The 13,756-nt window shown below is 35.0% G+C and overlaps 1 protein-coding gene across 1 annotated transcript; it reads left to right on the top strand.

Moving 5' to 3' along the window:
• The first annotated feature begins 2,629 nt into the window (after window positions 1-2,629).
• Window positions 2,630-11,795, top strand: LOC132554455 (uncharacterized). The gene is made up of 10 exons (XM_060218773.1): window positions 2,630-2,635; window positions 5,149-5,245; window positions 5,550-5,713; window positions 6,082-6,206; window positions 6,653-6,801; window positions 7,602-7,662; window positions 7,992-8,154; window positions 9,088-9,217; window positions 10,221-10,516; window positions 11,757-11,795. The coding sequence occupies exons 1-10, from the start codon at window positions 2,630-2,632 to the stop codon at window positions 11,793-11,795; spliced, it is 1,230 nt and encodes a 409-aa protein (XP_060074756.1).
• The last annotated feature ends 1,961 nt before the right edge of the window (window positions 11,796-13,756 follow it).

Raw genomic sequence — 13,756 nt, 5'->3', positions numbered from 1 at the left:
ATATAAGTCTTTTGGACATTTTTTTTTATATAAAAAAGAATCATGGCTGCTAGAAAATAACAGTATTAACACCTTATTCTAAAAATGCTGAACCTCATTATCTCGAATGAGGCGGAAAAGTTAAAGATAACTGAGTATTCGAGTTAAGCGAGTTTTTGTGTTTTCGAATTATACGAATTCGAGGTACCGCGGTTCGACTGTAAATTGATTTTATCGTATTTCAACTTTAAAAGTGTCGATTTCAATTACATGGTACGGAAATGTCATAATTGGGACAAGAGCCCCTTGAAACATAACCAACACGTATGGACACAATCGTTGTGACGTATCGTTGTGACGTCAGATTGGTATGCAAAGGATAACATCGATATACAGCAATATTATTTTCTGAAGATATCTGAATCACTTAAAATCACAGTAACAGAAGAGAATTATTTAAACAGAGGCCCATGGAGCCTGCATGGCTAAAATTGCTTTCTCCAAAATAAAGGAAAAGAAATTCTGAATATTCAAGTACTAAATACACAGTATATATATATTTCCGTTGGGACCGAACCGTCTGTTTCTAGGGAGTCAGCTTAACTATATATGTTTCAGACCAAATTGAGGCAGAATCCTACTTATCCTAAAGAAGAGGAAGGATTTTCAAGAATTTGTTTTTTTTTCAACTTTTTGACCCTTCGGGGCCATGACCTCTTTTATACAAAACCGATTCCCCGTGACTAAAAATGTTTTATTATCAGAAACAGATTAATGAATCAGAGACAAATTCTAGAAACTTATTATGTCTTCTCCATAAATATAACCCAAATAATGACTATACTGCGCATGACACCTGTGAATATAGTAAACATGGAAATGTGTAATTCGTAGACCTATTCCACATTCGTTAAGAATGCTTCAAACTAAATTTAAGCTAACTCTAATCATTTCTACAGGAGAGGTAGAATTTTTAAGAATTAGTTCTATTTCCACTCTTTGTTCCCGTCGCTTCCACCCAGGGGGAAGAGACCGACCATTAATACAAATTTGATTTCCTTCACCCAAGAATGCTTCAGACCAAATTTGAGCAAAATGTAGTCATTCCTACTTGAGGAGTAGAATTTAAAATAATTTCTTCGATTTCTCCTCTCGGGCCCGTTGAACTCATTTCATGGTTCCCATTGGATATGTAAATCGTTGTGAAACCCTATAGTATGATTACTTATGTATTGTTTATCATATCAGATCATTTTCTATCTCCATTCCGCAGCATATTACGTCTCAATGAAGTTTAAACTAAACTTGTTAGAACATAAAATTTATTTTATATAGATATGTGTCAAATTGTTCAGGGTAATTGAAAAACTTATTGATTTTATCTTTTCTTTAAAAAAGTGAACAATATTCTTGTCCTCAGTATTTTTTTTTTCTGGCCGAGACAAATCAAAGTCTTTGATGCAGTCGTTGATACTCCCTCCTTATCGTCTAACATTGCGGTGTTACTATGACTGGTACATATGCAATATGACTGGGGCGATAGACATCACTGAGGTAGCAATATAAAATCCCTTTCTATACAGCTCCACTCTATTGCATGGAGGCGTGCGCGAAGATATTGGAGCACCCCGAAAGCCACACGTACTAATATTTACTCTCAGCTTGCATATATCGGAAAGCCGTCCGATATCAATGTAAATAGTACGCGGAGTATTATAAATCAAACGAAACATTTATCGACTAGTTTAAACTTTCAATTTACTAGAACCACAATTATCGAATATTTCAGCCTAAAATTTGTGTGTAAATCATTTAATTAAGAATCACTTCGGGTATATTTATGTGACAGGATGAACACGAGTTTGCTTTTTCTGGAACACCAAAACAAATCTTAAAAAAATGTTCCACGAACATAAATATAACACAACCAGACAAAATTTAGAGAAAAAAGAGTGCTTCGCTAAGTCAGAATAAACAATGCAGAAATATTTAAACATTTTTAATTAAATTTATCAAAATATTTTTCGTCTACTAACTGTTAAAATAAATTGTGAAGACATGTTTTGACGCTGCCAGGGTTTTGTTCCTGTACTTTTCTCGATGACAGAGGTAAACATAACGGTAACACAGTTGTAGCTGTTCTAAATCCGACAGGAGCGTATTGCCCAAAGTCATCCCTTAGCTAAAGGTATAGTGTCTATCTGGTCAAGTTCATCTGTAATTGAATTAATCACATTATGATGATGTAAATAATTAATTATCAACACGGTGTACAGCTGGGTCGTGACCTTCACCTTCCGTTCTTTAACCAAATTATCAAGAATGACGATGATTGAATCAAAACAATTTTATGGTCATATTATACAGCCTTGTAAGTATGTTTTATTTCGTCATCTCGTCTGTTGTATCTAGATATCCAAACAGCCACATCATATTCAACATAAAATTCAGACCACTCTTCTGAAATTAGAGTTATTTTGGTTTAAATATTGGTACTTGTGAACATTGTATACCCTAAATAACTTAGTTTTCGCTAATATTTTATTTCGCGGACCTACATTTTAGAAATATAATTTTGCGAACGTTGATCTAGAAGTGCCATTCAATTCGCGATGGAGGAGCCATTACAGACCTAATTTTTTCGTCTACGATGCCGGTAAGTAGTTTCCGATCGTATAATCGTGAGGAATTTTAATTCGCGACTAGCTCTCCTCACGTATTCACGCGAAAATAAATCCCACACGAAATTTAACTGATTTTCATTATGAATACACATTTACACTATCAATAATCAGGCAAACCATCGCTAAATGATATCAACTTCAAAATTTTGATATCTAAGGACGACAAAATAGTTCTAATGGTTGATTACTAGTTTGCTTATAACCGCGGTAGCTCAGTCTGTTATCTTTAAGGATTCGAGCTGTCCAGGTCTACGCTCCTATACTTTAGTGGTTTGTGATTGTAAGGACTTTGAGGAAAAAACCGTTCTGTGTTGACGTGGTTTATTCTTAATAAAGACGCTTTTCCCTGAATGCTCTGGATAACTTGCGCCGGACCTCCTATATTTTGTTCAGGGAATTTGTCACCAAATTTTACAAAGCATTCTAAACCCAATAGGTCTTAAACTGATCAGTACGCCCTGGATGTTCATAGGACAATAAACCAAACAAACCGCAAATATTTTCTTCTTTAAGTTAACTTCCTTTAATATATATCTAAATACCTACATTTCTACGTCACATTTAGCATCTAACACATTTTATCTACACCATGAAAGTCTAGCCGTCTTCTTTAATATCAATAAACAAACCTGATCTGTTTAAAAAGTGCAAAAATGTTTTAATCATATTTACAGTTAGAGTTGTAAATGAGTGTAGAGACTTTGTAATTCATTATCCACTGATGATGATAGTTTCCCTCGCGCGCGTAGTGATATAACGTTAATACTGAAGTAATCCGCCGTAGCCGATCTATCCCACAGTGCATTGCGTTACCAAAATAAATGTGACAGTTCAGGAACGACAACTGTGGCATATATTGCTGCGTAATGTCATCGTATCACACAGTAGGTTTGAATTTCGCAAAATAAGTCCGTTTTAAACAAGGCCCTCGTCAAAACCGTTGTTAAACTTTCGAGGTTTTCTTTTACGAAATTTCAAAATTCTCAATTAGATGAAACCCAGCTATTCAATTAAACCGAGTTCAACTGTACATCTAATTACACCCCTCCCCCAAAACCGCAACATTATAGTTTAACCTAAATCCTCAAATACTGGCTACAATTTGCATAGCCATAACGAGTGGAGGACAATGTTTCAGTATTCGTCCCTGTTAGCTCATATGATGTAAATTATCTTTGAATATGTTTATTGCCATATCAAAATTAAATCATAATTATTATTAAGATTACAAAATGGTCATCTGGCTGTGTACGCTGACCAGTCCGTATATTCGTGACCTAATTACATGACGTCAGAACCTACTTAATCATTCTAATTTAATAAGTACAAATATCGCTATGGTAATGCGGATAGAGTTATTTATTAAATATATAAGTAAATCTATACTTACATAAATTTATGATGATGACCTATATCCGATGTCAACACAAACATCATTGTCCAATCAGAAACATTGATTTCACGCTCACGTGGACTTAGTATTAGTAATTACAGGTAAGTTACGGGCAAGTGTTTACCTGTACCAGAAGGCAGGAGGACGGCATCGAATTGAGACGCAAGTTCACATGTGATGAAGGTAGGTGTTTTTAACCCCGGAGAAATACGCTTTTTATACATAATGATATAGTTAAAATCTTCAGTAATAAGACCGAAAGTGTTTAACAATTGACGGTATGTGTGTATATTTCTATAGCTATATAATGTAAATAATGAACATTTCTTTCAAAGACCAAAGCATGATGAGAGATCAAATCGTCTTTTGTTAGTATTTAATGCATGAGCAGAGTCGTATTGGCTCACAATATATACGCCTCCTACAGCTACGGTCGGAATACATACGTCACATGGCTTTGTTGTATCCTGTCTTTGGCGTAATACAACGCGCAATAGTTTGCTAGATTTACATATGAAAAATCAAAATCTTCAGATTAAGATGTTTTAGCAATTTTACTATATAAATAAGTAAATAGCTTTGTTTAAAGGTATCTAGCAATTCCATTTCTCAAAAAATGGCCTGTCATTACAAATATGGAACTATGTTTTCTGGCTGAGTAATTTATTTGTGCGTATGTCTTTTGGCACGGTTAATTTGTGCTATATACCTGTTAACGGCTTCCCTTTTGCAGAGAATTGTAAACTCTAGTAGATTAAGGAATTTGTGACTAAGTTTTCCTTCTTGCACATACAGTCGAACCTCATTATCTCGACCTCGTATAACCCGGTAGACCGCATGATTCGAAACATTTCGACGGTCCTTGCTTAACATTACACCAAACAATCGAACTCACTTATATCGAATACTCGGTTATCTCGAGGTTTCCCCCATGGTCCTTCAGAGTTCGAGATAACGAGGTTGGACTTATTCAAATAGTATCCTTGAGAACAAGAGCAGACATAAATTATTTCATCCATATATAAAGCGTAACTTGGCAGTATTAAGACGTCCACATCATTATCTGTAATAAATATCTATATTCTGTTACAGATTTGTTGGGTGATGAGGATGGGCCGCACCTACTTCCTGTTGGCCTGTCTACTCGTGACGTCACTGTGTAGTGTTCATGCGCAGTTTAATCCTAATGGTGAGATACAGTAGTTTAGATATTGTGTAATCTGTCTATTATAATAACAGATCTGATTCTATTGAGGACCCTGCTCTTCCTCAGCTCACATCCCATCCTCTCTTCCTCATCTCACATCCCATCCTCTCTTCCTCATTTCACATCCATCCTCTCCCATTACATCATACAATTTCCAAGCTACGATTATTTAGCTATCTTTTCTCGTCCACTTAAAAGGGTAAAAGACCGAATTATATTCAAGGCTTCCGGTATAGTAACTTTTATAACTGCCAGTTTACTTTCAATGTTCATCTCATGTTTTCAGTGACTGTGACGTCATGCAGCAGTACGAATGTCGTCATAAACACGCAGTCCGCGAGTGATTTAGGAATTATTTACATACAGGGAAGAGGCGTGGAATGTAAACAAGACACTTCCGCCCAGTCAAGTGACTACATATTCAACTTTGACCTCTGTAATATTACTCTCGTAAGTATTATTTAAGCATTGTTCTAACACCGGAAGTATACGATCAAGGAAGAGCAAAAAGATATACTGTCGAATCAAGTAAAATTAACATTATGTATTTCATATATCGGCTAGTTATTTTCTAACATATCTAATTAAATGTTGAACAGAAGTAGTCCTTTGGCTAAAAAACAAAAAAATTAAAACATTTCCCCATTTTTAATTCAAAATTTCCGTGAAAAATAGATTTCATCAGTTGAAAGTGTTGACACCGATATTAATAGCCTTGAAAACTCATGACATAATTTTTCCTTTCTTATGTATATACTTTAATTTAACGTTTGCGTCATATTTTTAAAATATTCTCTTGCATTTCTCTGGACGAAAAGGACAAGATGTTCCGAGTAATTGTGCAAGAGAGATCCGATATACAAACCGGAAGTGACAAAGTAATTCCTGTCATGTGTGTTGTTGATATGGGTGACATCGTGGTAGGAAACATCATCATGCCCCAGTAAGTACTGATAAATAAAACAAAATATTATATGTTTTTTTTCTTTTCAAAATTTAAGTATTTAGTTGATAGTTTTGAGTCTTTGGCAAAGGATTAAAAACCTTCTATTCAACATAGTGTATCAGAATAAACGTTAATAAGATTTGTTAGAAGGTTTTGCACACGTTCGTGTCTCACTCTTGTTCAGGCCGATTTTGATTAACGTGACTCCGGTGCTGTAAGCTGGATTTCTCAATTTTAGCCCCTAGCATCAATGAAAGGTCAAAGATGCATTTGAGTGATTTTGGTGATGTAAGTGATCAAGTATCTCATAAACTGAAGCGACTATGAAATCAAATTAAGAATGAAATACAAAATAGCAAAATGATGGGGATATATCGTCCTTCTGATTCTAGGAGACAGTCTGTTTAGATCTGATGTACTATAGAATAATGTATTTTTATTAGTGGAGAATTAAGCCATGGAATAAACAAGACGACGAAACCAACTGCCCGGATGAGGATCATTTCTAACCGTTCTAATGACGTCAGTCAGGGGACGGTCATTCTTAGTGACGAACTACGCATGGAGGTCTCATTAGACGAACAATACAGAGGTGAGCACAAGGTTTTCACTTGACAAATTTTGAAAATTTGAGAAATGGACATTTCGGATTGTTTTCACTTTGTGAAAAGAAAAAAACAGAAAACCAAAACCTAAAATACAAAAAATACATAAACAGGATGCAAAATCTAAAAATAAAACTTATTATGTACATTCGTGAAAAACGTTCATGTTCACAATTCTTATGATGTCATGAAGTTATGTCGTCACAACAGAAAGAATGGGAAATTTCAGCCAATCACAGCTTCGCTATAGCGTGTAATTCTAACAAAATATATATTGATAGCAGTGTAGCTATATGTGTATGCGATAAAACATTTCTACCACAACATGTTGTGTTATTCCATTCAAACCATTCTGTAAAGTTTCTGACAGTGAAATAAATGTATGATATATGGTATATGACATTTTGTTTATCTGACTGGATGAAAATCTGACATTTGACAAAAATGGCACTTCACTCACTCGTGCAAACTTAAAACGCACAATCAATAGTTCTAAATTGTTCTGTTTAATAACTTGTTTTTTGGGGTTTTTTCCCTTTATCGGTTTGAATTTTATTGGGATTTTCAATTAATCATAACATTTTCACATACTTAGTATTTTTGAAATTGTCGTCACATAACAGGTAATATGAAGTTCATCCTGTATTTCTTTTTAATTGACCACATACAAAAAATGAGTCGCTGTTTAATGTTGAGACAGATAACAGGTTGTTACATCTGATGTACTGTCACTAAACATAACAATATATACGTTTCTGTTTTTTAATGTTATTGTTTTTATTTACAGCTGACTTTGAAATCAGTGCTACAGACTGTTCAGCGTCTGATATTGACATTGTCCACGACAGGTAAATATTTTATATATATACCATTAACACACCTGTAAATATATCTCGTCAGTATAAAGTCTCACGTTCTGTTAGGGATGTAGCCGCTTAGTAGTGATAAAGCGATCCGGTGGTTGGTCAACTCTGACCTTTATCAATTTCAAACACATTTGATAACACATCTCATGAAGACCATGGACCATCTTAAATTACAGTGTTGAAAATCTATTACTTGGCACAATTTCTATATTTCCTAGAAAAAAAAGAAATCTTGCTGGAAACTTTCAGAAAACAAACCGTATTGGACAAAGATAATTGAACTGAGTCTGTTTTTCTTTGGTTTCAAATAGATGTGCAGAAGATGACAATATATTTCCTAATTTCCATCGCGATTCAGACGGGAGCCTCGTTTCTAACTTTAAAGCATTCATCCCGACTAACTACGAGGGCAAGGATTCGGTTGATATGACCTTCGCCTGTACATTGTTGGTGTGTCAGGGTAGCTGTGAACCGGTACGTATATTAAGATAATGTTCATTGCCACTTGTGGATCTTATCCAAACTTTCCAAACCTGATCGAGGCTTAACTGTGATCGAGTGATTGCGATTATTCTTTATATGGATTTTGATTAAGCCATAGGTGACTATTCTTTGATGACGTCACCGTGGTTATTCTATGATGACGTCATCGCGAATATCCCTTTTTGATGAAGTGATCATGGCTATACTTTGATGACGTCATTTTGACTAATCTTTGGCGAAATTATCGGCGGCTTCTCTTTCGTGACTTCATCGTAGCCAATCTTCGATGAATGATCGGAGCTTTATTTTGATGAGTTGATCGGGGCTTTTCTTTGATGAAGTCATCGTAACTATTCTTTGATAGTGTGATCGTGGCTATTCTTTGATAGTGTGATCGTGGCTATTCTTTGATGAACTAAGCGATGCTTTTATTTTACGACATCATGGTAGCTATTCTTTGATAATGTGATAAGGGTTTTCTATGGGGCTATTCTTTGATGACGTCATCGTGGCTGTTCTTTGATGACGTCATTGTGGCTATTCCTTGATGAAGTGATGATTTGTCGCAGTGATAAGGGCTGATCCTTGGTGAAGTTATCAGGACTTCTTGTTTAAGGATGTAAGAGAAGACATCAGTTAGTGAAATAATCACGATTATCCTTCTGCAAATCCTGGAAAATAAACACTGTGACGAATTTAACGATTTGAAGATTTTTGTTGATGTTTTCAGAATACATCTATGCCATACATACAAAACGAAAATTAAATGAGTCACATTGCATAAAGTACAATCTAGTTGTTTAGAGATTGGTAATGGCGAAAGAAATTAAAATGGAAATTATCAACTCTTGAACGCAAAACCACTATTTAAGATTTTACGTGCAAATAATTTCAAAATGCTTACCTCATGTTTTGTGATTCCAGACCGTATGTCGACAAGTTGTCGGCTGGGGGAAGAAAAAACGGAAGCGGAGATTGTCGTCGGAAAACGATGTTGATAAAATTACTTGTGGAACAACAGTCCGAGTTATCGCCCCTCATTCGCATCCTTCCGGTAGGTAAAGTGTATTTAAGGAAATGTGCAAACATATCTTTACGTGCAACTCTTATTAGAACAAATAAAGCAAAAATCAGTTTTGTTAAAAATCTATAATTAACTAATTAAGGTACACAAATATGTATATAATTAGACCGGTATATAATAGAGGGACATAACTCTAAACAAATTTAATTTCAAGATCAATATAAGAATTAATCTGATTACAGATCATATACATGAATGAAGTCATCAAAATCTATAAAATTTGTTCTAGGTTGAAAATTTTCGTGAATAAACTACTGATTCATCGATATACATGAAAATGTATGAGTTCATCTTTCCGTCCATGTGGGTTTTCCCCGGGTACGCCGATTTCCTCGCACAGTCAGACCCCTCGCGCGCTTCCATCCGCCTTTACAAGAGGGACCAATATAAGTTTGAAAAACTGGTTTCGAAATTGTTTTAAAGAAATGAAGTTCATTCTAACGCTACCCGTGTATTACGGTCGGTTATCCAGTGTACTGTGATCACATTACTGTATATATCTACATATATATATAGTATTGTGGTGTATATATAGAGGAAACATGTGTACATAATTATGAATTTTCTTGGTTACAAGTCATATTTTCGGATATTTTCACCAGTTTTGTTTGGGGGTGGAGGCCGCGATACCAATGGACGTTACGGTGTTGGATTACGTAAGCTTAGGCTAAGATTGTAGATGCGTGGTTCGATGCTCGACGCTCATTGTTTCTGTAGGTTTGAGTTTCTCAGGAAGCTGGCCTCCTGTTTGTTCTTCTGTGAGGTCGCTATCAGTTACTAAAATGAGACCAAGCCTCGAAATGGCACTAGCTGTTCACAGGGTGATAAAACCAAACAGACAAATGAATACTTCAATATGATTTTTTTTGGGGGGGGGGGGGGGGGGTGGGGGGGTGGGGGGGTGATCACATTGTAAAGTTGCTAGTGAAAGAAATTGTGAAAAACATTGACCATATGTAATTCCTTATTGCAGAGAAAAAACAGTCGGACACCACCGACGGAAATGTTAATATCAACAAATACCTCATATACGTTATAGCCGGATTAGTATGCGTGTCCTTAGTGACGTCATGGGTTTTGAGCTGTTATCTTTATCAGCGCCTCCTGGCAGCAAGAGGAGAAACCAGCAAGGTCAACGTTGCACGTGTCGTTGGCAGAAGACTGTCAGCCATGTTGAATATTCCGTCTGGTTACGAGCTGAATGATCAAAAGATGATGCAGTTCTTACCGGAAGAGGAAGGAACACCAAGGAATGGTAAATCTGTGACAGTAAGTGTTCAGGTGTCACCGGAAGTGACGAAAACATCGAATAACGTAAGACATCTCGAACTACCGTCAAATACAGATAATTTTGGCGTAGATGGCTCGACTGACAGTGAAAATGATGATTCAATGCTTGGGGAGGACGAACCTGTAGCAAATGAATCACGTGATGTTGAATCACATGATCTGAAGTCACGTGATGACAGTACTGGTATCTATGTTGACGATCTTGTTTCAACTGACGTAAACGTCTCTAGGACAACTGAAGGGCATGCTTGTACCTCTAGCAATATTATGACCAAATGTTATGAGTTTGGAGAGGAGTGTCAGGGTCTTGATACAAATACAGCTATTAACGACCAGGTCCTACCCATTTTCAATGTCGATGATGATTTTGAAAAAACAATTGATGTTCCCAAACATTCTATTCTGATAGAAGGTAAACACAGAACACTGCTCCAGATAGGTTTTGGAGATGGTGATGGCGGTGAATCTGATGTTGACTCAACGAATAAAGTTACCAATATATGATGACACGTGAAGAAATGACTTTGGAAAAGGAAATAAAATTATATAGAAATTGTAATGTAGAAGTAAAGTTAAACTTGCTTTGATCTTATTTAGACTTACTGCAATTTTGATTGCACGTGTCGTTGAAGAAGCAGAAGACGCTTACTCCTCTGGAACACGTAAACATATTCTCCATGTGCTATTTAAAAAATTCTTTTCCGTTTAAATCTTTCTTTTGTAATACTTGTAATCTCTTATCGATTTTGGGATTTATTTAACATCATGTTGACACTAAGATTTCCTTTTTTATATCGTGAAATACAATCCATACTATTAGCTCGTTAAATGTATTGTGATCATAATAAGATAAAAAAAAACTTGGAGAATTTGCCATCTCATGCTGTCGATTAATTAGTTCAAGGAATACCATAGACATTGAAAAAAGAGCTGGTCCTCAAAGTGATATTTGATTTCAGCTCTTTATCTAGTGACTTTTTTCTCAAACTCACACCATGTAAATTATATATTGTCTTTGTATATATTCATGTACCAAATAAAGAAAATGTTTAAATAACACAAATCTACAACAAACATACGGGATTTATGAAAGAGGACAGTTAAAACAAAATTTTAACTTCTAATTTTTCATTTCGATCATTTTTGTTGAAACTAAAAAAATATCGTTCGTTATTCTATCTTTTTGTCCTCTAATATACTTCCTTTGTGTTTGTTGTAGATGATGCACGTTGGGAAACTAGATGCTTCTGTGGACTAAGAAGGCTTTTCGGATATTTTGATAAACCCCTTTTCTCCGTTTCTTTAAAACACAGTCAAACTTCGTTATCTCGAGCTCGAATACAACTAATACCCCGTTTAATTCGAAGTTTACCGACTGTTCAGATTAAACTTTTCACCAAAAATTCCATCTCAATTAAATCGAATATTCGGATAAACCGAAGTTTTCCAACGGTCCCGCAGACTTCGAAATAAAGAAGTTGAATGTAGTATACTTTACATGATATGCTTTCATCAAAACGAATCATGTTTAAAGCTGATATCCAAAAAAGAATTATAATTTAAATTACATTATACTAGATACATATTATTATTTTATTCCTATATTTAAAAAATGGTAAGTTTCCTTATTCTGTCAAAAAATTGTTCAGATTTTCAATATCCTTTTTAGCACAAAAATTTCATTGCTTGACAAAAACTTCATATAAAGCTTCTTTTGTGAATATTAAGGAAGTGTATCATTTTGCAATCTACTTATGATTTTGACTAACAATTTTTGATGCGGATATGTTTAATAGAAACCTTATTTTTGCCAGTAAAAAAACCCATCATGTCTATCTAACCTGAAAAAAAATGTTTAATGCATTTGTATTATTAAAATTTTAGGTATTCATATCAGGGAAGATTCTATATTTCTGATTCCCTACATGACAAGAATATTGTTTGTAAAATTACCAATGTATATTTAAATAGAATAAAAAAAACCGAGAAACCTGCACTCCTATATCTCTGTTGTATCTTAGTATGTAATCATTTCACCTCATCAATCACTGAATAACGAAACAAATGCTTTATACTATATGCAAAACATCTCGTATAGATTTCAATTTCATGTGAAATTGAGGAAACGAGTATAATTTTTTTTCAATATGCTAGAACCACGAACTCATGGGTCAACGGAATGAGGGAATAAGCACAAGCACATTTATTGGTATATTTATTACAGAAATCAAACATTCGCAAAATTAAAAAATTAAAATCGAGTTCCGTGAAAATATATATATTATTGTAAATACCTTATTGTTTGATGACATTTTGACAAGTTCACAGATCGATAGTGAAGGTAAACAAGGAGTATTGGTGATGCCTAAAAAGGTATATCGTCCACGCTGACATACAACAATGCTTATCTCACCAAATGTCCATTTGTCATTGTGTTTCTCACTAGTATTGTGGTTGTATTTGAAGACTCCTCCACCTTTACTGGGCCACCCTTCTGAATCACACTCAGCTAACAACAGATCCAAATAGTTCTGTGTATCTTATGTAATGCTGAGTGGAATGCTGTAACCATGAACTACCATTTTATGAAAAGTTCGTCTGTTCTTTTCTGCAGATTTCAAAACACACACCCCAAACCTACTTATACACAATAACGTATTGATCGTTGAACAAAATGCTGAAATTCACATCACATTTTAAAGTGGTCAAGTACCATTCATTGGGTAACTATTTGCATGGAGCTTTAGTGGACCATTTTCATGGCTCTCGGCTATTGCTTCAAACCGTTTAAAGACTGTAATATTGAAAGGAGACCAAGACCATTAACTTAAACAAACATGGTAGCTCTTTACCACAGCAGACTACATGCTATAGTACATTAATCAGTGCCATGGGCCGTATGGTTATTGAAAAGAAGTCGTTTTAAGGGCAAGTTCACGTTCGGTGAATAATTAAAGAAAGGAGGTCCGTTTATCCCCGTCCAATGTTCTCTTGGAACATTTCATGACCAAAACATCTCTGGAGGCCAGCAACAAGCAGTTATAATAATTGTTGTCCATGTTATTTTGGGGGGTATATTTCGGTATTTTTCATTCCTTCGCACCGAAATCATAGGGATTACCATTCTTAAGTATTTTGTTGTCATCGACTTTATTCCCTGATACAAATTACAATATATTACAGACTATAATATTTCCGATTATTTCGAGTTTTTGGTTT

This window comes from Ylistrum balloti, unplaced genomic scaffold (assembly GCF_031769215.1).
Source record: "Ylistrum balloti isolate Yb309-2 unplaced genomic scaffold, AGI_CSIRO_Ybal_v1 Utg370406, whole genome shotgun sequence".
Classification (NCBI taxonomy): Eukaryota; Metazoa; Mollusca; class Bivalvia; order Pectinida; family Pectinidae; genus Ylistrum; species Ylistrum balloti.
The sequence above is the reverse complement of the archived record's forward strand: the minus strand, read 5'-3'. Positions and strand labels throughout refer to the sequence as shown.